Raw genomic sequence first — 25,369 nt, 5'->3', positions numbered from 1 at the left:
GCTCAGGGCTAAGTTGATCACCAAATGTGAGGCTCTCAGAAATGAATTCGCCATCCACTCCAAGTTCTATTAGCTAGGACCCTGGAGAGTTTTCATTTCCTAAAGAGAATTAAGCAGGGATTATTCAATATATTACGAGGGTATATTTCAGTCAACTTTCTGCTGCAGCAGGACAAGAGTATGGAGCGCCTCAATCCTATATACATTGAATAGCATTGCAATTATTTTACCTAAGATTAAAATCATCAGGGCTAGCAATCCTCTGACTTCAGGGGGGTCAGGAAGAAATTTACCCCTGCAGTATACCTTTGGCCTGGTTTTCTGGTTCAATTTTTGCCTTCCTTACAACTAGACCAAATGGACCAGTTGTCCATTCTATTATAGCAATTTCTATATTCAAAGAAAGAAAAAGCAATTTAAGTCTGATTCTAGTTTGAGAATTGGAAGACTACAGCTGTCTACATCCCCCCTCTGCCCTTTCCTCTATTTTTGAAAAATAGATGTGGGGAAAAGTTTCACTGGGATTCAAAAGTCAACTTTCAATTGTACTTTGCAGTGAAAATCAATTTAAACATACTCTTGCATTGGGGATATGCAATGAGCCACTTTAAACCTTCCCCACATTTAGCCACAGGATCACCAACAAGAGAATAACCGTCTCTGCAGGCGTAAACAACACTTTTCCCGACAGGATATGAGGAATCGGCATTCTGAAAGGAAATAAATAGGGGAAGCTTTGAATTTGAAACAATGAATGTGTAATTACCACTAAAAATATCAAACTCTTTTTTGGTTTCTAAGAAATCTGACTGAATTAACCGAGCAAATACAATTCCATGGTTTGCAGGATTTTACCTTTATCTTCTGAGATAAACTAATACATGCAGGGTGATAACCAGTGACTGGAAAAATAAATGGCAAAATACATGTTAGGGTACAATCCCTCAAGCCTTATTCATTTAGGTAGACCCAGTGGAGTAAGGGTTTTCAGGGTCAGGCCATTAGATTTTAGATTTTTTTAACTGATTCCTAGTTAATTTGAGGGAAGGATGTTTCTTGCACATTTCTCCAAAACATACAGTATTGCTATAGTGTTAGTTATTTCTCAAAGCAACCAAAAGGGTGCTAGGCACCTCACAGTGTGGTTAAGACATAATCTCTGGTCCAAGGAATTTACAAGATCTCTTGTTACTCCTTATTAAATCATGTCTGATATTAGGCCCAATCCTACCGCTGCAGGCAGTTGGATCCCTGAGCATGTGCGGAGTCCTAGTGGGGACAAAAAGAGTGTGTTCCAGTAGTTAGGGCACTTGACTTGGAGTCAGGAGACCTGGATTCTATTCCTAGTTCTACCACCAATTTGCTGTGTAACATTGGGCAGCTCACTTCACCTCTCTGTGCCTCTTTCCCATCCTGCCCTTTGTCTATCTTGTCTATTTTAAATGTTCAGCTCTTTGAGGCATGGACTCTCTTACTATGTGTTTGTACATTGCCTAGCACAACAGGGGCCCTGATCTCTGTTGGAGACTCTGGGCATTGCGGGTAATAAAAAGGGGAGTAAAGGTGGTGTGGGGGGAGAGTTACAAATAAGTAAAATAAGTCTTGGCTAACTTCTTGTAAACTTAATCCAGGAGGAACATGCTAAAGAGATTTTCATACATCATCATATTAATTGATCAAGACTAATACATGGTTGTAGGGAATTACTATGAGTATATTAACTGCAGCTCTAGTACTGCAGCTCGAAACTGAGCATAGATTACGTAATAAAGAGAACTTTTTTATAACCTACTTGAACAAATCCATTTTCCAAGAGTGGGGGAGGTGAGCAGAATTCTGTGGGGATTATGGACACATCAAAGCAGTGTGGTTCAATCAAACTGTAAAGCAAAAATTTTAAGATTGTGATTATTTTTACTAAGTTAAAGAGGGTTTTTTAGTCATTCTTTCTTCTAAAATACTGCCCTTCTCACAGAAGCCCCTTTTCAGGGCCAGTCTGTGTTCCTTTAAGCCATGATCAAACTAAACTCATATATCATGTGTTTTTGAGAAAGCATGTGAAGACTAGAGTAAAGTTAAGCTCATAGGCTTCACCCTTTTTTCCAGATCCACTTCACATCTAGATCACAGCTCCTGAATTTCATTTTGTTTCATGCTTGAACAAACACAAAAACTTGATCCTTTGGTTTAGCCAAAGCCACTGATTTTCTGTGACAGTCCAACAAATTACAAGTCGCTTTGAGTCAAAATCATAAATCGCCCCAGATCTCCCACTTGCATTCGTGCTCAAGGTGTTTCCAATCCACTTACCGAAAATGTTGCAACTCCTCATCCTCACACTGTCTGCTTTCAAACTGTTCTCCAATGCAGGATATCCCACCGCCACTAGGTGGTGGATTATTGCAGGTTCGACTCCTTGACTTCCTTTCTCCTGAGCAAGGGCTCCAGGAGGACCAGCAACTCCACCTTCCATCAATGACTCCTGTGTAATGTTAGAGTGAGACTTTACATTATAGGAATATGTAGGAAATTCTATTGTCCTCTTAGTAGCTGCTAGTATCTTAAAAGCAGGAAACAACAGTCAGAGCTAATGATGATAATGAGCTGAATCCAAGATCTCACTATTATGGACCTGAGACTTTTCTTGCTTATATTGCTTTTATACTGGTGTAATTCTGTGGAGTCATTGCTGATTTATACCAGAATGAGTAAATAGAAATATAGGGCCATACTACAACTGGACAAAAAAACTGAATGTGTTCCTGTTTCACAGAATGTGAAATGGACCCATTGTTCATTTTTGTTCATTTATTCCAAAAATGTTATTGAAATGGTTATTGAACTCTTTCATTTACCTGCATAGCAAAAAGAATAATTATGAAACTCAGTTTGTCAGGAGAAGACCAGCATAATATTAGTCACTGGTGCTCTTTGAATCCAAATTTTTATTCAGGTTTAGATTAGTTAAAATAAGCCCATGCAATCCAATACTGATCTCTATGCTCTTATTCCCTCCCTGCACACATACTCCTCTCACAGATCTGATCCCTCCTTGCATCACCACTAGAACAGTTGTTCCCTTTTCTCTACTCATCAGTGGCATTTCATGCATCACGGACACAAGTAATGTAGAAGCCTAGGTTATTGGCAAATTTGAAAAAAAGCAGTTTGATCTAGTGGATTGAGTACTATACTTTGAGCCATGAATTCATAAATGCTAATCCTGGCTTTGTACGTAACCTTGGACAAGTCAACTTTCAAGCTAGATGCCTAAAGTAAGGTACTTAAATAATCAGAGAGGCACATGACACAAACTCTATTTTTTTCAATAGTACTTATGGGTGCTCGATATCTCTGAAAACTGGGCAATAGTTTAGATGCTTAAATGTGCACTTAAGTGTCTAAGTTTGGTTACCTTCCCCAGACCTGAAGAAGAACTCTGTGAAGCTCAAAAGCTTGTCTCTCACCAACAGAAGTTAGTCCAATAAAAGATATCACCTCACCTACCTTGTCTCTCTCATATTCTCGGACCAACACTGTTACGACAACATGGTAAACAATGTGTTTAGGCACCCAAGTTTGAAAATTCTGGCCTTGATCTTTTTGCATCTCAGTTTTTCTATTTGTAAAATGGGGATAATAGAATCAGAGAAGCCAGAGATGGAAAAGATCTATTAATTCATCTAGTCCATTTGCTTGCCAATGCAGGACTGCTCTCACTGTTACTAGTATTATCCACAATACTTAAAGAAAATACTTGGAAAATGTAAAGTGCTGTATACAAATGTTAAGCAGAGACCCAGAGTCTAACAGAGAGGAATAGTCCCCATACTCATTTAACCTCTGTCCCCTGGCAGCCTGATGCCCTCAAAAATCCACTTGACTTCTACAAGTTGCTGGTGCCCAATATCAGCTGCACATTCAACCTGCACAATAGCACTGATGATATCATTGCAAGCAGAAAAGTATGCTTTAAACTTTTGAAATCTCAAAACAAATGCAAACTTACCTGGTTGATCTTGTACAAGAGTTCCGAGTTCACAAGCTGCTCCAAACGTATAAGGTTTGCAGAAACACAGGCACTGAGTTCCTACTATGGCAGGTTCGCCACCATTTTGACATGGCCGACATTTGCAGGGATCGTTCTCACTCAGATACTCTTCAATGGCTAGTTTCAGGTAATGCCTTTTAACTGAGGCACAGGTCACTTCTTTTACCAGCTCGTACAACGGTGTTAGCTAAATGCAATAAACAGATACTTAAATTTAAAAACTACATATTTTAAGGGCTCACAGTTTAATAACACATTGGTCCTGTACGATACTTGGAGATGTATATGGTGTGGACAATTTTGCAAAGAAGGAAAACTCTTCATCTGTCATTAGTAGGAAAGATCAAGTAAGGACTTATCTACGCTCAAAACCAACTTTGTGAGACATTTGTTAAAGTCACTTGCAGCTCAGATGTATTCAACACAGTTCAGCCATGGCTGTGTGGATTGGGGCTAAATAATGCCATGCCGTGCCATGCTCAAAAACTAGGCACTAGCAAAGTCTCTATGTGAGCTTCCCAGTCCAAGAAGTTGTATATTTTAAACAACTGTAAGGTCAGTTTCATTCTATAATGATTAAGAAGATAAAAAATAATTCTTTGTGCTTCAATTCCACAAAATCTACACTTCCAGAGCTCACATTAAATCCCAAACTCATTGACAGAATTCATCCTTTTCATTTGACACTGTGCTCCAATATTTGGGCCCTGAGATCTAAGCAGATGGACCCCTGTGCTTATGCAAAGCCGTAGTGAAATTACTGGGGCTCTGCACAGGGGCAGTGTCTACTTGTACAAAATTCAATGCAGGATCAGAACCTTGATTTTGTAAAACTGCCAGTCATTACCGTACATTTCTCAGTCTGCTTTGCCTGTGCACATTTTTCTGATTTTAATTTTTTAAAAACAATCTGGATACAAAACTATTGCCATTTACAACTGGTGCTGATTAACCCCTATAGCTTAGTCATGTCCCCACTTCAGATAAACCCACCTCTCAGGGCTGTTTTAGGAAAATAGTACCAAGTCTTACCTTTTGTTTAATTACTCTGGGATAGTATTTCACTGATCGAGCCCAGAAGGAATATCTTTCACTATTTCCAGCAGGATTATTCAAATCTAGATAAGCAAGGCCAGCAACAGCCGCTGGATTTCCTCCCTCTACATAGGGATCACCTCTAATCTGATTCTGACTGGTTCCTACACATTCAGGAATGAGAAATACAGAACAGCAGATTGGTATGTTTTCATGTAGCAATAGAAATTCCACAATATAACGCAAATACTTGTGCGAGCAATTAAAGGGACATCAGTAGAGAATTTAAGTAATATAGCACATGTATTCTAGAATGGAAATGGCAGGCCAAATCTTGAAATGGTGTTTCCCAACCGTGGGAGGACCTGACTAGGGCAGAAGTACAGATAGGGAAAGCAGCATGGCTCTGGAATCATTCCAACTCCTTACAACAGAAATGCTGTTGTGAGTAAAGAAGGTGTGCATCTTTTAGAAACCCACCTTTATTCCCTGCTCCTGCAGTGGATCTTAATGCAGATGACCACTGGAGCAGCTCAGGAAGCAGCTTACCAGCCCAAGCTTTGTGTGTCTGCTCTTGTAACACACAGTTCAGCTCTGCAAGCGTGTGTCTATTGCCCCATAGAACCAACAATGGAGGTTCCTCACCCTGAGCTTCAGGTGGTCTCCTGGTGAGGAGAGGAGTTTTCACATAACAAGTGAAAAACAAAAATGAATACAAATAGAAAGCAGACAAGAGTGAACAGGAGGAGTATGATGAGGAACTGGAGAGGGGAGAAGGGACAGAAAAAAATAATTATTTTAGGCCTGGATCCACCAAGGGACTTAGCCATTGCAGTGCTGAAGACCGCAACACCTAACTTTTAGGCACCTAGAAAATCACAGGAACAACATTGCAATTCACAAAGCCTGAGTTAGGTGCCCTGAACAATGCATGAGGAGAGACAGGCACCTAAGAATGCAATCCACAATGCCAGCATGCTAAGCAGGGAGCCTCCTAAGCCAGCCAATGGGAGATGCTGACAAAAGGGATGTGTGCTAAGCCCTGCCCCTGTCACGGAGGTAGGCATCTAAGTCCAGGCTGCAGGGAGGCTCCTAGCTAGCAGTTCATGAATAGGAGTTCCTCTCCTGGAGTCAGGTGATTTAGATACCTAAGTCATTGCTTGTAAGAAACACTCCACACAAAATGGGAGGAGGTGGAAGTGGTGCTGATGGTGCCCAATGGGCTAGAAGTTATAAGGTTGGCACCCCCTCACCATTCCTCTTATTCCCCACCAGATTTTGAGTGGAACCCACTCTGGTGGGCAGCCAGGATCATGCCTACCAGATTGGATCCCATGGTGAGATAGGCACTTCTCTGCCTACCTTCCCCCACTTTGTAAATCACTCTGGGGCAACAGGTAGATTTCCAGATGCCTAGAGTAAGGCAGTAGTGCACCCAGAGGCACCTATGGAACTGGTAGAGTAGAAGTTTAGTGCCAAGTGAGATAAGCACCTGCAGGACTAGGTGGCAGCCAAACAGAAGGTTTGTTGATCACATTGGTGCATACAACTGGGACTTAGTCTTCTAAGTACCTTTGTGGATCTGGGTCATGCAACTGTGAATGAGTACGGCTTAAGGGATGTGGAAGAGAGGCTATCCACCAATCTACCACAAGATGGGCTCTAATCAAGTCAGGCTGGGAACAGCTGTCATAAAATCATAGATACGTAGGGCTGGAAGGGACCTTGAGAAAACATCTAGTCCAGCCCCCTGCGCTGAAACAAGACCATGTAAACCTAGGCCATCCCAAAGAGGTGTTTGTCCAACCTGCTCTTAAACACTTCCCGTGACAAGACTTCCACACCCTCCTTTGGAAACCTATTCCAGAGCTTAACTGCTCTTATAGTTAGAATTTTTGTCCTAATATCTAACCTAAATCCTCCTTGCTGGAGATAAAGCCAATTACTTCTTGTCCTAGCTTCAGTCCTCTTTATAACAGACCTTAACATATTTGAAGACTGTTATCAGGTGCCCCCCTCTCTCTGTCTTCTTTTCTCAAGACTAAATAAGCCCAGGGGTTTTTAACCTGTCCTCACAGGTCTGGTTTTCTAAACCTTTATCATTTTTGTTGCTCTCCTCTGGACTTTCTCCAATTTGTCCACATCTTTCCTGAAGTGTGGCACCCAAAACTGGACACAGTTCTCCAGATGAGGACTCATCATTGCCAAGTAGAGAGGGTAAATTACCCCCCATGTCTTACATAAAAAACTCCTGTTAATACACCCCAGAATATTAGCCTTTTTCACAACTGCATCACACTGTTGGCTCATTTTCAATTTGTGATCCACTAGAACCCCCAGATCCTTTTCACCGAACCAATTATTCCCCATTTTGCATTTTTGCATTTGATTTTTCCTTCCAAATGCAGTAGTTGGCACTGGGCTTTATTGAATTTCATCTTGTTGATTTTAGACCAATTCTCCAATTTGTCAAGATCATGTTGAATTCTCATCCTGTCCTTCAAAGTGCTTGTGAACCCTCTTAGCTTGGTTTTTATAAGCATACTTTCACAAGACATTAATGAAAATATTAACTGGACAGGACCCAGGACTACCCCTGCATGATCCCAGTAGATGGGTCTCCCACCTTTTATATGAACCATTGATATCTCCACTTTGAGTATGGGCTTTCAACCAGTTTTGCACCCACCTTGTAGTAAGGTAATCTAGACCATATGTGAACATCTTGTGGGACTGTGTCAAAAGCCTTATTAAAATCAAGGTATATCATATCTACTGCTTCTCCCCTATCCAATAGGCCAGTAAACCTGTCAAAGAAGGAAATTAGGTTGGGGGGGTATGATTTGTTCTTGACAAATCCATGTTGGCTATTACCCTATTATCCTGTCCTGAGAGATGCTGAGCACTTGCCATTCCTACTGGAACTCAGCAACTGCCAGCTTTGGCCTAGTGACCAAAGGGATGAGAGGGACTGGTCTGCATTTGTTTTTTCTGATCATTCCACCAACTTGCACAATATTTTGACAATTTTGATACCTTTTCCAAGTTCCTCAAATGTTAACCCTTTAATATCTGAAATCTCGATTATGTCACCAGACATGCATCATTTACAATGAAAACTCAGTACTCCTTATCTGAAACCTGTTTGTGCAAATATGTTCCCTGTAATTCCATTCAGATAGTCAGGGTTCTACTATATCCAAAAAGCCCTTCTGTTTTATTGATCTCCCACACGTAACCAGTTCTGACATATCCCACAATGCAAGAAATCTCTGTGCCATGGAATCATTTACCTGAAGAGGATTTTAACAGCTCATCCAGTTTTGAGCAAGTAGTCTTTTTCTTTTTTACGATAAGTAAGTTCCAACCTGATGATGTACATTTGTACATGTCTGTAATACTCAAACCTGGAAAGAAATAGATCCAGTTACCTTCACAGTAGGCTGAAAATTAATTTCTGCTTTTGGATTCATGTGTGAGGCTCCCATTGACTGAGGGCCCACGTTAGGTATAGAACAACTGCAACATTTTCTTGAAGGAGGGGACAACTACAAAGCAGATCCCATGCTAAGGGTTACCAGTAACCAGTAGCTATCCAAAGGCAACGCCTAAGGATACTGGCAGAAAGCTGAATGATGTATTTGCCTGATATTTTATTTCCTTTTTTCTTATTTATCCTTTTTCTCACCCCCACCTCTGCCCTTCCAGCAGTGGTTGTGTCTTTGAGAATCACCATATGTGCAGTTTTGCCCTTTGCTTTATTTTTATTTTGTTTTGCCTTCGCTAGAGACGGACTTTAATCACACCTTGTATCCAAACACCTCTGAACTTTGAGGCTGTTCAAAAGCCAAACCAGGACTGGGATCCAAATTTTTCAAATAGCCCTTTCGATTTATAATGTGTGGAACCAAATGTATAACAGGCTGAACCCCAAATCCAAATCTCTCTGAATGTTGAGTATTCAACACCCAGATCAGGATCTAAAGATAGTGGCTTCAGCCCACCTCTAGTTTATTATAGATAAGGAGAGTCTATGGCGACTGACTGGTGAGAAAGCAGTCTCTTTATTTTTGTTTTATTTGTTAGCTGAGAGGATCTACGGAGGAGTTTCTTCACTTGTTCATTCTTTTGGTTCATTATAACAAATGCTCCAGTACTCTACCTTCTGCTTTGATTTTTTCAGTATCCATATAAAAGAGAACTTTGTAATGTCCTCCCAGAGATCCAGAGTGCAGGAAGTGAGTACCAAAATGTTCAATTAATCTTCGGTATGCACTATATTCATAGACAGCAGGAAGGTTGGCAAGCTCTTTCCAGAATGGCTCCGTAAGAGTGAGAAATTCTGGGTTGTTATTAATGAATTGAGCAACTTCCACATCATTCTCAACAACCATGAAGTGATTACTCTAAGAGGATGAAAATAAATTAGTCATACAGCTATTTAAAAATGGAATGGATTCTGCCAATCAGCTCATCAGGATCCTGTACTTGCTAGTGGACAATAGTTTCTACAACTGTTCAGTATGTTACCTCTGCATTCTGATTCACTCCTGTCCTCAGTACTTATCATTTATGTATGGCTCTTGTGATAAGGTGGTCTGTTTCTTTAAGAGACTGGATTTTTGTTTTGTTTTGTTTTTCCCTTTAAAGTTCTCTTCTTCCTCCTGTAGTGGGGTTGCCTGTTTTGTGTGATAGGACCGTTTGAGTGAACGTGATATGAATAGTGTGGGAGGTAGACAAAATCACTATTTTTTTTTCTTTTTAATGACTGCAGCATTCTTTCTGCACTCTCTACCTCCCAAAAAAGCTTCAAAAGGACAAATAGGCAAATACATAGTCCTGTGTAAAAGTTAATGGTGGTTGCCAGGCATTAGGTGCCTGGAAGAGCCTGATTAACGAGCCCTGCTGGAGACAGAGGTACTGCAGTTTAGTAAAAGGGAAACTGAGACACCAGAAAATTCTCTTTTCTTAGAATCTTGACTGGTCTGGAGCACCCTTTTCTTTATAAGTACCCCACTCACTCTTGTCTTTGTGACAGCTTCTCAGACACATGCCCACAATAAATATGGTCTTCTCGGGTTTTCTTCCAGTTAAAAAATAAGCATTATTTTGAACTTATTTACTGTTAGTCTTAACATATAGATTCATAGATATTTAGGTCAGAAGGGACCATTATGATCATCTAGTCTGACCTCCTGCACAACGCAGGCCACAGAATTTCACCCACCACTCCTGCAAAAAACCTCACACCTATATCTGACCCGTGCCCCATGCTACAGAGGAAGGTGAAAAACCTCCAGGGCCTCTTCCAATCTGCCCTAGAGGAAAATTTCTTCCCGACCCCAAATATGGCGATCAGCTAAACCGTGAGCATATGGGCAAGATTCATCAGCCAGATACTACAGAAAATTCTTTCCTGGGTAACTCGGATCCCACCCCATCTAATATCCCATCACAGGCCATTGGGCCTATATACCATGAATATTTAATTACCAAAACCATGTTATCCCATCATACCATCTCCTCCATAAACTTATCGAGTTTAATCTTAAAGCCAGATAGATCTTTTGCCCCCACTGCTTCCCTTGGAAGGCTATTCCAAAACTTCACTCCTCTGATGGTTAGAAACCTTCGTCTAATTTCAAGTCTAAACTTCCTGGTGGCCAGTTTATATTCATTTGTTCTTGTGTCCGCATTGGTACTGAGCTTAAATAATTCCTCTCCCTCTCCAGTATTTATCCTTCTGATATATTTATAGAGAGCAATCATATCTCCCCTCAACCTTCTTTTAGTTAGGCTAAACAAGCCAAGCTCCTTGAGTCAAAATGAGACAAAATGGGGAAGAGATGGCCAGCCCTCTGTGGAGATAGAGGTGGTTAGGGACTATTTAGAAAAGCTGGATGTGCACAAGTCCATGGGGCCGGACGAGTTGCATCCGAGAGTGCTGAAGGAATTGGCGGCTGTGATTGCAGAGCCATTGGCCATTATCTTTGAAAACTCGAGGCGAACCGGGGAAGTCCCGGATGACTGGAAAAAGGCTAATGTAATCTTTAAAAAAGGGAAGAAGGAGGATCCTGGGAACTACAGGCCAGTCAGCCTCACCTCAGTCCCTGGAAAAATCATGGAGCAGGTCCTCAAAGAATCAATTCTGAAGCACTTGCATGAGAGGAAAGTGATCAGGAACAGCCAGCATGGATTCACCAAGGGAAGGTCATGCCTGACTAATCTAATCGCCTTTTATGATGAGATTACTGGTTCTGTGGATGAAGGCAAAGCAGTGGATGTATTGTTTCTTGACTTTAGCAAAGCTTTTGACACAGTCTCCCACAGTATTCTTGTCAGCAAGTTAAGGAAGTATGGCATGAATGAATGCACTATAAGGTGGGTAGAAAGCTGGCTAGATTGTCGGGCTCAACGGGTAGTGATCAATGGCTCCATGTCTAGTTGGCAGCCAGTATCAAGTGGAGTGCCCCAAGGGTCGGTCCTGGGACCAGTTTTGTTCAATATCTTCATAAATGATCTGGAGGATGGTGTGGATTGCACTCTCAGCAAATTTGCGGATGATACTAAACTGGGAGGAGTAGTAGATACGCTGGAGGGCAGGGATAGGATACAGAGGGACCTAGACAAATTGGAGGATTGGGCCAAAAGAAATCTGACGAGGTTCAATAAGGATAAGTGCAGGGTCCTGCACTTAGGACGGAAGAACCCAATGCACAGCTACAGACTAGGGACCGAATGGCTAGGCAGCAGTTCTGCGGAAAAGGACCTAGGGGTGACAGTGGACGAGAAGCTCGATATGAGTCAGCAGTGTGCCCTTGTTGCCAAGAAGGCCAATGGCATTTTGGGATGTATAAGTAGGGGCATAGCGAGCAGATCGAGGGACGTGATCGTTCCCCTCTATTTGACATTGGTGAGGCCTCATCTGGAGTACTGTGTCCAGTTTTGGGCCCCACACTACAAGAAGGATGTGGAGAAATTGGAGAGAGTCCAGCGAAGGGCAACAAAAATGATTAGGGGTCTGGAACACATGACTTATGAGGAGAGGCTGAGGGAGCTGGGATTGTTTAGCCTGCAGAAGAGAAGAATGAGGGGGGATTTGATAGCTGCTTTCAACTACCTGAAAGGGGGTTCCAAAGAGGATGGCTCTAGACTGTTCTCAATGGTAGCAGATGACAGAACAAGGAGTAATGGTCTCAAGTTGCAGTGGGGGAGGTTTAGATTGGATATGAGGAAAAACTTTTTCACTAAGAGGGTGGTGAAACTCTGGAATGCGTTACCTAGGGAGGTGGTAGAATCTCCTTCCTTAGAGGTTTTTAAGGTCAGGCTTGACAAAGCCCTGGCTGGGATGATTTAACTGGGAATTGGTCCTGCTTCGAGCAGGGGGTTGGACTAGATGACCTTCTGGGGTCCCTTCCAACCCTGATATTCTATGATTCTATGATTCTATGAGTCTCCTTTCATAGGACAAGTTTTCCATTCCTTGGCTCATCCTAGTAGCCCTTCTCTGTACCTGTTCCAGTTTGAATTCATCCTTCTTAAACATGGGCGACCAGAACTGCACACAGTATTCCAGGTGAGGTCTCACCAGTGCCTTGTATAACGGTACTAAAACCTCCTTATCCCTACTGGAAATACCTCTCCTGATGCATCCCAAGACCGCATTAGCTTTTTTCACGGCCACATCACATTGGCAGCTCATAGTCATCCTATGATCAACCAATACTCCAAGGTCCTTTTCCTCCTCCGTTACTTCTAATTGATGTGTCCCTAGCTTATAACTAAAATTCTTGTTATTAATCCCTAAATGCATGACCTTACACTTCTCACTATTAAATTTCATCCTATTACTATTACTCCAGTTTACAAGGTCATCCAGATCCTCCTGCAGGATATCCCTGTCCTTCTCTAAATTGACAATACCTCCCAGCTTTGTATCATCCACAAACTTTATTAGCACACTTCCACTTTTTGTGCCAAGGTCAGTAATAAAAAGATTAAATAAGATTGGTGCCAAAACCGATCCTTGAGGAACTCCACTGGTAACCTCCCTCCAGCCTGACAGTTCTCCTCTCAGTATGACCCGTTGTAGTCTCCCCTTTAACCAATTCCTTATCCACCTTTCAATTTTCCTATTGACCCCCATCTTATCCAATTTAACTGATAATTCCCCATGTGGCACGGTATCAAACGCCTTACTAAAATCTAGGTAAATTAGATCCACTACATTTCCTTTGTCTAAAAAATCTGTTACTTTCTCAAAGAAGGTTTCAGAGTAACAGACGTGTTAGTCTGTATTCGCAAAAAGAAAAGGAGTACTTGTGGCACCTTAGAGACTAACCAATTTATATGAGCATAAGCTTTCGTGAGCTACAGCTCACTTCATCGGATGCATACTGTGGAAAGCACAGAAGATCTTTTTATACACACAAACCATGAAAAAATGGGTGTTTACCACCACAAAAGGTTTTCTTTCCCCCCATACCTCCCCCTCCCCCACACCCCACACCAGTAGGAGAGTGGGGTGTGGAGGGAAAGAAAACCTTTTGTAGTGGTAAACACCCATTTTTTCATGGTTTTTGTGTATAAAAAGATCTTCTGTACTTTCCACAGTATGCATCCGATGAAGTGAGCTGTAGCTCACGAAAGCTTATGCTCAAATAAATTGGTTAGTCTCTAAGTGCCACAAGTACTCCTTTTCTTTTCTCAAAGAAGGAGATCAGGTTGGTTTGGCACGATCTACCTTTTGTAAAACCATGTTGTATTTTGTCCCATTTACAATTGACTTCAATGTCCTTAACTAGCTTCTCCTTCAAAATTTTTTCCAAGACCTTGCATACTACAGATGTCAAACTAACAGGCCTATAATTACCCGGATCACTTTTTTTCCCTTTCTTAAAAATAGGAACTATGTTAGCAATTCTCCAACCATACGGTACAACCCCTGAGTTTACAGATTCATTAAAAATTCTTGCTAATGGGCTTGCAATTTCATGTGCCAATTCCTTTAATATTCTTGGGTGAAGATTATCTGGGCCCCCTGATTTAGTCCCATTAAGCTGTTTGAGTTTCGCTTCTACCTCAAATATGGTAATGTCTACCTCCATATCCTCATTCCCATTTGTCATGCTACCATTATCCCTAAGATCCTCTTTAGTCTTATTAAAGACTGAGGCAAAGTATTTGTTTAGATATTGGGCCATGCCTAGATTATCCTTGACCTCCACTCCATACTCAGTGTTTAGCGGTCCCACTTCTTCTTTCTTTGTTTTCTTCTTACTTATATGACTATAGAACCTTTTACTGTTGGTTTTAATTCCCTTTGCAAGGTCCAACTCTACTTGACTTTTAGCCTGTCTCACTTTATCCCTACATGTTCTGACCTCAATAAGGTAGCTTTCCTTGCTGATCCCTCCCTTCTTCCATTCCCTGTATGCTTTCTGCTTTTTCTTAATCACCTCTCTGAGATGCTTGCTCATCCAGCTTGGTCTACAACTCCTGCCTATGAATTTTTTCCCCTTTCTTGGGATGCAGGTTTCCGATAGCTTCTGCAGCTTTGATTTAAAATAATCCCAGGCCTCCTCTACCTTTAGATCTATAAATTCTCCAATCCACTTCCCTAACTAATTTCCTTAATTTTTGAAAGTCAGCCCTTTTGAAATCAAAAACCCTAGTTGCAGATTTATTTTTGTTAATCCTTCCATTCAGTTTGAACTGAATTAGCTCATGATCACTTGATCCAAGACTATCCCCTACAACCATTTCTTCTATGAGGTCCTCACTACTTACCAAACCCAAATCTAAAATGGCATCCCCTCTAGTCGGTTCAGCAACTACTTGCTGAAGGAATCCATCAGCAATCGCATCTAGGAAAATCTGAGCCCTATTATTATTACGAGCACTAGTCCTCTAGTCTATATCTGGGAAGTTAAAGTCTCCCATGATCACACAGTTTCCATTAGTATTTACTTTATTAAAAACATTAAAAAGGGCTCTATCCATATCCAAATTAGATCCCGGCGGTCTATAGCACACCCCAAGCACTATCCCAGGGGAGGCTCTAGTAGTTTTCTTCCCCAGTGTAATTTTTGCCCAGACGGACTCAGTCATATCCATTTCATTGCTTCTTATTTCTTTACATTCTACCTCATCATTGATATACAATGCTATGTAATCAGTGTGTACATTTCAGTGTACTAACAACAAAAGGGTAGTTTCTGTCAACTTGGTGGTAATCATATTATGAGCTAAAAACATATTAGCCTTCAGCCTCTGAGTTTATTTAACCCAAGATACTAATATTACCTCATAAACGGAAAGCACTCAAATTATTGGATTACTACTTGTTTTTAGTTAACTCAAAATTATAGGCACAGTGGAGACAAAGGTACTTTATAAAGGAGTAGGTAAAGTTCTCAGTAGAGTTCAATTCTGAAATACAATTTTTCTTGTGGGTAGGCAAAACAAATTTTAAGCCCTCATTGTAGAATTTTTTTTAAAGTTGCCTCGAAACACTGAGGAATGTAATAAAAAAGGCAAAGAGAAAACAACATTTAAATGAACTGTTCAGAAGAAAATTATCAGCATGGAGAATATTATTCAGTTATTAGCCAGTGTCTTTCTTTCCTTATAGCAAAAGCAGTCAATAAATCAAATGAATAGATAATAAGCAATTACAATGGCAAAAAATAAACTAACATAACCCAGACCAGTGACCTCTTTGTACAGATCTTTGAGGGATTATGTTTGTTTTGTCTAAGTTGCACCAAAAGTACCAGGATAAAACAAAAAAATTGTCATGGAGATGTTCAAATTATAAAACAGCATTGAAGGAAGTAAGACTTTAATCATTCATGGGAAATTCTAAGTCAAAAAGTCAGTTTGTACATACCTTTTTGCTACCTTTCTCCTGTGTATTTTGTGAATAGTAATGGTCTCTGTTTGATTGTACATTGTGAACTGTGTGTTTCATATAAGACCAGCTACTGTTGTAAAACTCATAGCTAAAATCATTCTGAATTTTCACCTAGAAAAAAGGAAAATGCAGTCCTTTATGAATGGCTGTTAGAAGCACATGCACTTCCTGGCACAGAGAGACGAGGAAAATTTCTTTGGGTTGAATACATTCTAGATGGTGTATGAATACAGGATAAAGCAAACATCTTTATACAAACATAGCAGTAGTATGCAAAAAGAAAAGGAGTACTTGTGGCACCTTAGAGACTAACCAATTTATTTGAGCATAAGCTTTCATGAGCTACAGCCCACTTCATCGGATGCATATGTGTGTGCATCCGATGAAGTGAGCTGTAGCTCACGAAAGCTTATGCTCAAATAAATTGGTTAGTCTCTAAGGTGCCACTAGTACTCCTTTTCTTTTTGCGAATACAGACTAATACGGCTGTTACTCTGAAACATAGCAGTAGTATGGCAGTGGATTTCAGGACTGACCCTGTTCCTACTGATGTCAATGGGAGCAGGATCAAGCCCATTAAGGATATGACAGTGAACAAAGTATCCCTCCGAAAGGGATGTAATATGTCTCTGCAAATGTCCTAAGAAGCATATGTATGCTATACTTCTAAAGAATGAGCAGGTGCATTAGCTGCTCATGCTCAGAGAAAACCAAGTGAGGAGAGACCCCTGCACTCAGTAAAGATCTGACCCTGAGAGATGAAGACTACGTCTACCACACTTTGGCCCTCATCTTGCAAACATTTATGCACATGCTTGACTTTAAGGCATTATTTGGTTATAGTCTTCTCTCTGAAGCCCTCAATGAGTTGAACACATTCCATGGGCACGCAATGCTTCTATTGAAATAAAGGGTGCACAGGATCAAAACCTTGATCTAAGCAATAACATTCAGGGTTCTGTTCCTTTCTTCTAGTGATAAATCCTCCACTTAACATCATTAAAACTTCTAAACATATATACAATTTTCTGGGAAGAGATAAACTTAACTCTAAGTAGATGCATGAGCTAGATTCTCACCGGGTGTAACTTGGCATAACTCCATTGACTGACAGAGCCATGCTGACTTTCACTAGCTGAGGATCTGGCATGTGGTCTCCAACACTGCTTTTTTGCTGTTGGCAATCCTGTTCCTTAAATTCATGGGCTGCTCAGGAGACAGTTACCCAGCTCAGTTCAGTTCAGTGGTGTTGACTGCTCCTCTCTCTGGATTTAATCTTGTGAGAGGTGCTGATTATTGACTTCCCCAGGGCCAGATTTCCAATTAGGCACAGTAGGCATGTGCCTAGGGGTGCCAGCATTCTAGGGGCACCCTACCTCTCTAAAACTGTGTGCAACATGAAGGTCAGCTGTAGGCAGGGGAGCACGGAAGAAGTTGTGCCTAGGGGCGCATAAAGTGAAAATCCAGCCCTGGATTTCCCCCGGAGGCTGGCCAGGTGGAGGAGCCACCATCTAACTGAACCAGCGAACCAGACAGCTGGTGCTGGCTGAGTGCATGTTTGCCACAAGGAACTCTTTCCTGGAAGCTTGCCACCCTCATGAAACCTTTCATGTTTCGCATTATTCTCCCTGGTCTAAATATGACTCTAAAAACAAGGCTATGGTAAAGCAAACATACTTGGAATGTGTAGGCAAGAAGGCTTTCACTCAGTCTGTAGTATTCTCTCTGATCGCCACTAAACACCTTTCTGCACTGTCCACCAAAACTCTTAGTATGAATCACTCTTCCCTTAGTCTCACCAGAAATGGCATCAAAGCTGCAAGAGAGAAAATACAAAAGATAGCTTAAAGCAGCAGAGTCGCTGAGAAGAATGCATGGTTGACAGGATCTTAAAACTACAAAAAGCTGTTGTAATTGAATAGCATTAAATCTGCATATAACAATCAGAAATGGACTTAGGACCTGTGTAGTCAGCAAGTTAGTGCACAGCAAGCCAGGGAAGGAATCTACAGTGCACTAGCCGCCTGTGCAAACACTGCTCCCGTGCACTAAAAGTTCCATAGTGAGCACTGACTGGTTTCAGAGTAACAGCCGTGTTAGTCTGTATTCGCAAAAATACAGTACTCCTAAAAAAAAGTACTCCTTTTCTTGTAGTGAGCACTGATGCACTAATGTTTGAAATGGGAGTATGCCAAAGTATACAATGGAATTTTTAGTGTGCTGCAACAGGGTCCATATGGTGAGTTAGTGTGCAGCAAGATAATGCCCTGTTGATTTACACCCTGATTTGCCAGGTGCTAACTCACCATGTAGACAAGCCATTACATAAGAAAATAGGACACTATATTATGGACTCCTAGGTGGGCATATGAGTGCCGCACATACATACTAGAGTATGGAAAGTAAAATGCCATGCTTAATTGTGTCAGCAATGAGTACATATTTCACACCTGCTAACTCCAATACATTTGTATCTATGGCAACTGCTTATGTTTAGCTATATCCGCAAAATGCCCAATCCATTACCAAAACTCCTCTTTATTACATCTGACCTAAGATCATTCTCAAGGTAATAGGGCTACATTAAACAAGTTTAAGATAATCATTTTGTTATGCTAATACTTCTGTATGTGTATCTGAGGTCATTAAAGGCCAGATTCATAGTTATACTCTGGCTGCTTTAAGATGCCTCTGTGATGCAGGACAGCTATAAACCCAGTTAAAACAGGTTCCTAGCTATTTTGTAATAGTGGAGATAGATCGGGGTAGGCAACCTATGGCACGCGTGCCAAAGGCAGCACGCGAATTGATTGTCAGTGGCACTCACACTACCCGGGTCCTGGCCACTGGTCCGGTCAGCTCTGCATTTTAATTTAATTTTAAATGAAGCTTCTTAAACATTTTAAAAACCTTGTTTACTTTACATACAACAAAAGTTTAGTTATGTATTATAGACTTATAGAAAGAGACCTTCTAAAAACATTAAAATGTATTACTGACACGCAAAACCTTCAATTAGAGTGAATAAATGGAGACTCGGCACACCACTTCTGAAAGTTTGCCGACCCCTGAGCTAGATCATAACAGCCAGAACACAGCAGCCAGATCATAGCAGTGAATCTTGTCCAAAAATTATACCTATATTGCAATCTCAGGCCTGATTCTCTACCACCATGCACCTTGTTTAATCATCACACTTGTACAAAGTCATTGTAAAATGCTACCATTTTGATTTGGGTGCATTTTATATACGCAGTACACAGGTGTCAATGACTACTCAAAGTGTAAGTCAGGGAAGAACTAGGCTCTTTTAGTATAAAGTTTCAGCTCATAGGGACAAATTCTGAAATCATATCTCTGTTTGCAACTCTCTTTGAAGTCAATGGAAGTTATATGTGTGTATTTGAGGAGAAAATTTCACACCCATAATGAAAACATATGGCAGAGCTAGGAAGTCCTTCAATCATCTGTTTAATCTATCTACATTGGCAGACTAGAGTGAGAAAGAGGTTGTCATGTGCTATACACTGTACATGTGCATTGCTGCCTTCTGTTAGGTGGAATGCCTGATCATAAACAATTGTTAAAGATTGTGTTGCACTTTAATGAATGCTCTCTAGAGAGACTAGAAGCCCTAATTCTACTCTTGCTAAAGGAGACTTTTCTTTAATGCAGCTGTTTGTACAACACCTAGCACAATGGGGTCCTGGTCCATGACTGTGTCTCCTAGGCACTACGGTTAACACAAATAATAAAATAGTAAAAATAATAGTCTTGAGATCTGGAGCTGAAGGTCCCTCTGCTGCATGTGAGCAGGTTAACTGGAGGCCAAGATGTTTATCTCTATTTAGTCACAGATTTGTTGTGAAATGCTACAAAAATACAACGTAAACTAGCACAGATATTGATGTAACTCGTAAGATGAAATCTGCAGAGAAGCTTACCCAGCTCCTGTAAGTTCTGCATTAGGAGGCATTTTATCAATGTCACAAGCTGGTCTGCTCTCCTCACACTGATCCTCATCAGCACCGTCTTCCTCACAGTCGTGGTCTCCATTGCACACCAGAGATTTGCTAATGCATTGACCTAAAACCAAACCAAACAAACAAAAAATCTCAGGGAAAGGAGGAAACACGTTTGTTCACCTGGATACACAAAATATAAAATTCAAGCATGTTAATTAGCCGATTCTCATCACACATTCTCATTTTGCGTAGTTCTAATTAAAAACAAGCTTTAATAAAAATTACGTAAACTCAAGAAAAAACTTGGACTCGGGGGCCTGCCTCTGTGACCTATATATCCCTGGAAGATCAGGGTTCAAATTCTGGTTTTGACCACCCTACAATAGCGAACATTGTGTCTCTAAAAAGTGACACTTGAATTGAACTGAGGGCATTGCAGTGCATGTTTTAAACATATAGCGAGGGTTGCTGGAGCTTATACACTAGAATTCAGCCTTTAATTACATTGTCATATATTGGGCCTGATTCTTCTCTGGTTTAGACCAGTTTTATTCCATTGTAACTCCCCTGATGGCAGTTGAGTTACTCCTGATTTACACTGGTCTAAGGGAGGGGAGAATTTGGCACCTCATTTCCACACAACCCCTAACTCATTCAGTGTGCTGATCAGCCAGTGGGCAGTGGTTGTGACCTATGCAAATATAACACAGAAAATCCATCATTCAATTTATTCTGGTGTAACTAAGAGCAAAAGTGGGCCCTCGTGCGTAGGCTGAACAGTGTACAGCGGGCATATAGGAGTGCTGGTGTCATAATAATATGTGATCATGTAAAATAATATAGCGGGGCAGGGGAGACGTGTGGTGGGGGGGCCCGAAGGGTCACATGCCCCTCCCCAATCGCCTGGGGTGGGGCAAGGACCCAGGAGTCAGAGCTGGAGTGTGGAATGTGATGAGTACTGTGCTACTAACGCCTTCTGCCCTTGGTGCCTTGTTTATAAACAGAGGCAGGGTGATTAAGATAACAAAAGGCTCGTCATTAAATTAAATTAAGGAGCATTAGATGATCCTGAAACCATTCCCAGGCACTCCAGTTAAAAGACAGGAAACAAAGGGTAGGAATAAATGGCCCATTTTCAGAGAGAAGTAAATAGAGCTGTCCCCAGGGGTCTGTACTGGTCTGGGATCAGTGTTGTTCAACATATTCATAAATGATCAGCAAAAGGGAGTAAACAGTGAGGTAGCCAAAGTTTGCAGATGATACAAAATTACTCAAGATAGTTAAGTCAAAAACAGACTGCAAAGAGTTACAAAGGGATCTCACAAAATTGGTTGACTTGGCAATAGGGTTGCCAACTTTTTAATCACACAAAACCTGAACACTCTAGCCCCGCCCCTTCCCCGAGGCCCTGCCCCTCCCTTGGTGGTTCTCTCTCCCCCATCCTCACTCACTTTGACTGGGCTGGGGCAGGGGACTGGGGTGTGTGAGGGCTCTAACTGGGGATATGGGCTCTGAGGTGGGGCCAGAAATGAGGGGTTTGGGGTGAGGGAAGGGGCTCTGGGCTGGGGCAGGGGGTTGGAGTGTTTGGGGGTGAGGGCTCTGTCTGGGGGTGCAGGCTCTGGCATGGGACCGGGGATGAGGGGTTTGGCGTGCATAAGGGGGCTCCAGATTTGGGGGGGCTGAGGGCTGGGGCAGGGGGTTAGGGCTCAGGGTTGGGGTGCGGGCTTACCTCCGACGGCTCCCGGTCAGTGGCATAGTAGGGGGGCTAAGGCAGGCTTCCTGCATGTCCTGACTCCATGCTACACCACAGGAGCAGCCAGCAGGTCCAGGTCCTAGGCAGAGGCGTAGGGCAGGTGTCTCTGCATGCTGCTCTTGCTCACAGGCACTGCCTCTGCCACTCCCATTGGCCACAGTTCCTGGCCAGTGGGAGTGCGGAGCCGGTGCTCGGGGCAAGGATAGCACGCGGAGCCCTGTGGCTCCCCCGCGTAGGAATCGGACCTGCTGGCCACTTCCGGGGTGCAGAGAGGAGCCAGGACAGGTAGGGACTAGCCTGCCTTAGCTCCGCAGCACTTTTAATGGCCCGGTTGGTGGTGCTGAACAGAGCCACCAGGGTCCCTTTTCGACCGAGTGTTCTGGTCAAAAACCGGACACTTGGTCACCCTACTTGGCAAGAAAATGGCAGATGAAATTCAGTGTTAAATACAAAGTAATGCACATGGCAAAATATAATCCCAACTATACATACAAAATGATGGTGCCTAAATTAGCTGTTACTCATCAAGAAAGAGATCCTGGACTCATTTTCAGTACTCTGGAAGCACTATGTTTCTGGAGTACTGCAAATGTATAAGAATCCTTCCCACTGTGCCTGTATTATCCTGAACTCATTCTCCAGCTTCAGAAGACTTAAAAATTATCTCCAGCCATCAATGGGACAGACGCAACTGAATAATGCAGCTGTCCTTAACGTGCAGGTCACGTGTGGGGGGGCATGTGCCTTTAGCTGGTGCTCCCCTTTGTGTCCCTCCAACGTGTCAGTGGGGTAAGGCATATATGCACAGAGGGACCACAGCAAGGCTATATAGTGGGTTAATAAGACTGTGTCTGATCTTTGGCCTTTGAATTTCTTTCCAGTAAACACTGGACCTTTCATCCTTTGATTTTATTTAACTCATGATACTGTGATTGTCTGATAAACAGGAAGTACCTTTACATAATCATCTTCATAACTTTAAGTATTAGAAAGTTATGAAAAATAAAGTAAAATAAAGTACCTGAAAAGCACCTGAACCTGTCACCACAGCCCTCCTCTGTTGGGCATCCTCTCGTAGGAACACATTGTCGTGTTTCAAAGGCACTCCCAACACATGGGTTTCCCCCATACTGGCCGTAAACTGCTATTGTCCGTCTGCGAATCTGAATGCAAATCAATAGAAACCTTTAGAAAGTGTAAACCTAAAGCAGAAATATTAGACTGTTTTCATGACAGCACAACAAATCCTTTGCTGTAATTAATTGAAATGTTTATTTTCATTTCCTGAAAACAAACACACTGCTCCTCATGTTACTACAAAATAACAACATATAATACAAAATGGTTTAACAGAAAGGACTCTACTCTTTTTAGCCCTAGTAGACTAAAAAACCCAATTGCTCTGTTCTAAAATCTAGGTGCCAACTGCAACTAGTACAAGCCAGTTGAAAATACTGTACTCTTTTTTCATTTTATGAACATTTTGAATGATGTCACTCACTCTTGGACCTGACCCGCCAGAAGTAAAATAAAACAGCCATCAAGTAGTGCACAGGAACGTGACAAAAACTAAAGTTAGATAAACTGGGGATTTTTTGCATCTCAAAAGAAATTCAAGTTCATGTCAAGTCTTGAGAGAAAGTGCACACTGGCCCTTTTTTAATCTGAACCCATCCATCCACCTATCCCTAATTAATGACTTATCAAAGGAAGCAATAAGGAATCTAAAAATCAAAAATATCTCTCACCTGAGTGAAAGTGCCAACATAGAAAACTTTCAGTTTGTTTCTACTGATTCCTGTTAGGAATGGAATGGAGCAATTGGATCATCCAATAAAAACTGACAGACAATAGGAATCAATAGATATCAAAGCTGAAGAATTATAAGATTTTACTGGAATTTCCACGAGGACATTTTTTGTAACTATCACCAAAATAAAAACGACTGGGACAGTTATGCTTATGATGATTATCCTCCTTCCTAACATCAATGTCCTTTCCTTCTGCATGGTCAGCTCTTAGAATATTGCATCCTTGCAGACACAAACCATATGCTTTAGGCTTTTGATCCTCTTACAGATATAATGTTACCATAATTATTATAAAAATGCATGTTAAGGAAAGCAAAAGGAAAAAGGCATTAATAGCATTATACCTGAGTTTTAGTGCAGCCATCACATTCAGACCAAGGGCCATAAGGATTCCAGTGGCAACTGACTGGAGAGGAAGGACTGTCTCAATATGATTTTTTGCATTATTAAAAAAACAGAAAAAAGTTATAAGGAATTGCAATGTCTCCATTCATAAGTATTAGAGCAAAGTTTTCAGACACAGCTAAATGAATGTTGATTAAAAAATGGGGCCTGATTGTGCTCCTACTGAAACCAATGGGATTCACTCATCCTGCCACAGAAGAATAAAACTGACTCCCAATCCTTCTGTCTAACCACTAGACAGACATGAGAAACTATCCCACACGCTCAGTCCTGAATGCTCGCATAGGCCATATCAAAACTATACACTGGGATCCAGATTGTGTCATAACAGCACAGCCCTGTGTGTCCTGTGGGAAGTGCAGAGGCCAGATTGAAGTGGGAGCTCCCTGTGGAATTCTCCGGCTCAGCCAGAATTCCCAGGAAGTGCTCCCAGTGGAGCTTCCCAGCTCTTCCAGTGTGTTCAGAAGGGAGGGAGGCAGTGGCCTGCTTCCCATCACACTTTCCCCCCTGCCACTGGAGAGGTTGGTGGCACTGACAGTGCTGATGGGAAAGTGGCTCCACTCTCACAGGGGCACAAGCTGAGAGATTCCTTTAACCCTCTCCCCATGTTGTGGACCAGCCATGTCTATGTAAGCACATTTATATATACATATATTAAACAATTCATAGTCAGTCTTTAGCATACCCAATTCCAAATAAATACTCACCTGGAAAAAACTGGAAAGAAACCTGTAACTTCTACCAGAAGGAAAAACTCAAACACCTGAACAAGGAGGGAAAACATTCGTTAATTTTCTGTTTAGTCTGCTTTTTCTTTTGCATGCGTTTTGCCAACTTTGGGACCTGGTCAGCAGCCCTTACTCCACCCAAACTCCAATGCAAATAAATAATAATGGCACTACTAACAATGATGTGAAATCTGAACACTCAGCAGATTAGCCACCCAAACCACATTTTCTTGTTTGTCTACTTTATTGCAGTTTTATCCCATTACGTTTCTCGGCCATGCATCTTCCTTTTGAAATTAATATTTCATCTTATTCATTTCACTGGTAGAAGTTAGCTAAGTGATTGTCTTACCTTCATGTTAGGAGAAACGCTGAGATATCCAGCAACTACCAGGGAAGAAATGTACCTCCTCAGGGACTAGAGGGCAAGTCAGCAGCAGGAGGAGTCAGTCTGTCTGTCTGTCTGTCTCTTCTGGAGTCTGACTCTGCCTTGCTGTTTTGCTTTTCTTTTACAGAAAGACTGAGTAATACAGAGGAATGTTAATCTTAACCCATTTAATCATCTCCTGGGACACAAACAGCCTGTTCTTGTAGCTGCTCAATGTCTTAAAGACAGAATAATATACATATAAATCAAGGCTTGGCTATGCTAACTAACTAGGGCTGGCACAAAACTATGGGAAGGACGCCCTGAAAGAAAACTTAA

General features: G+C 41.6%; 1 protein-coding gene across 1 annotated transcript in view; it reads right to left on the bottom strand.

The window, feature by feature from the left end:
* C7 (complement C7) overlaps positions 1-25,148 on the bottom strand; it is a 36,634-nt gene extending 11,486 nt beyond the window's left edge. The window contains exons 1-14 of the mRNA XM_073343845.2: positions 25,016-25,148; positions 24,643-24,698; positions 23,875-23,950; positions 22,741-22,882; positions 19,946-20,087; positions 17,679-17,817; positions 15,978-16,112; positions 9,249-9,492; positions 8,380-8,493; positions 5,084-5,250; positions 4,010-4,238; positions 2,311-2,482; positions 1,793-1,880; positions 578-710 (exon numbers count right to left, since the gene is read on the bottom strand). Of these exons, the coding sequence (XP_073199946.1) occupies positions 578-710; positions 1,793-1,880; positions 2,311-2,482; positions 4,010-4,238; positions 5,084-5,250; positions 8,380-8,493; positions 9,249-9,492; positions 15,978-16,112; positions 17,679-17,817; positions 19,946-20,087; positions 22,741-22,882; positions 23,875-23,950; positions 24,643-24,698; positions 25,016-25,021 (1,843 nt within the window). The 5' untranslated portion in view covers positions 25,022-25,148. The remainder of the gene's footprint in view (positions 1-577; positions 711-1,792; positions 1,881-2,310; positions 2,483-4,009; positions 4,239-5,083; positions 5,251-8,379; positions 8,494-9,248; positions 9,493-15,977; positions 16,113-17,678; positions 17,818-19,945; positions 20,088-22,740; positions 22,883-23,874; positions 23,951-24,642; positions 24,699-25,015) is intronic.
* Between the last annotated feature and the right edge of the window lie 221 nt (positions 25,149-25,369).

Source organism: Lepidochelys kempii, chromosome 5 (genome assembly GCF_965140285.1).
Source record: "Lepidochelys kempii isolate rLepKem1 chromosome 5, rLepKem1.hap1, whole genome shotgun sequence".
NCBI lineage: Eukaryota > Metazoa > Chordata > Testudines > Cheloniidae > Lepidochelys > Lepidochelys kempii.
The sequence above is the reverse complement of the archived record's forward strand: the minus strand, read 5'-3'. Positions and strand labels throughout refer to the sequence as shown.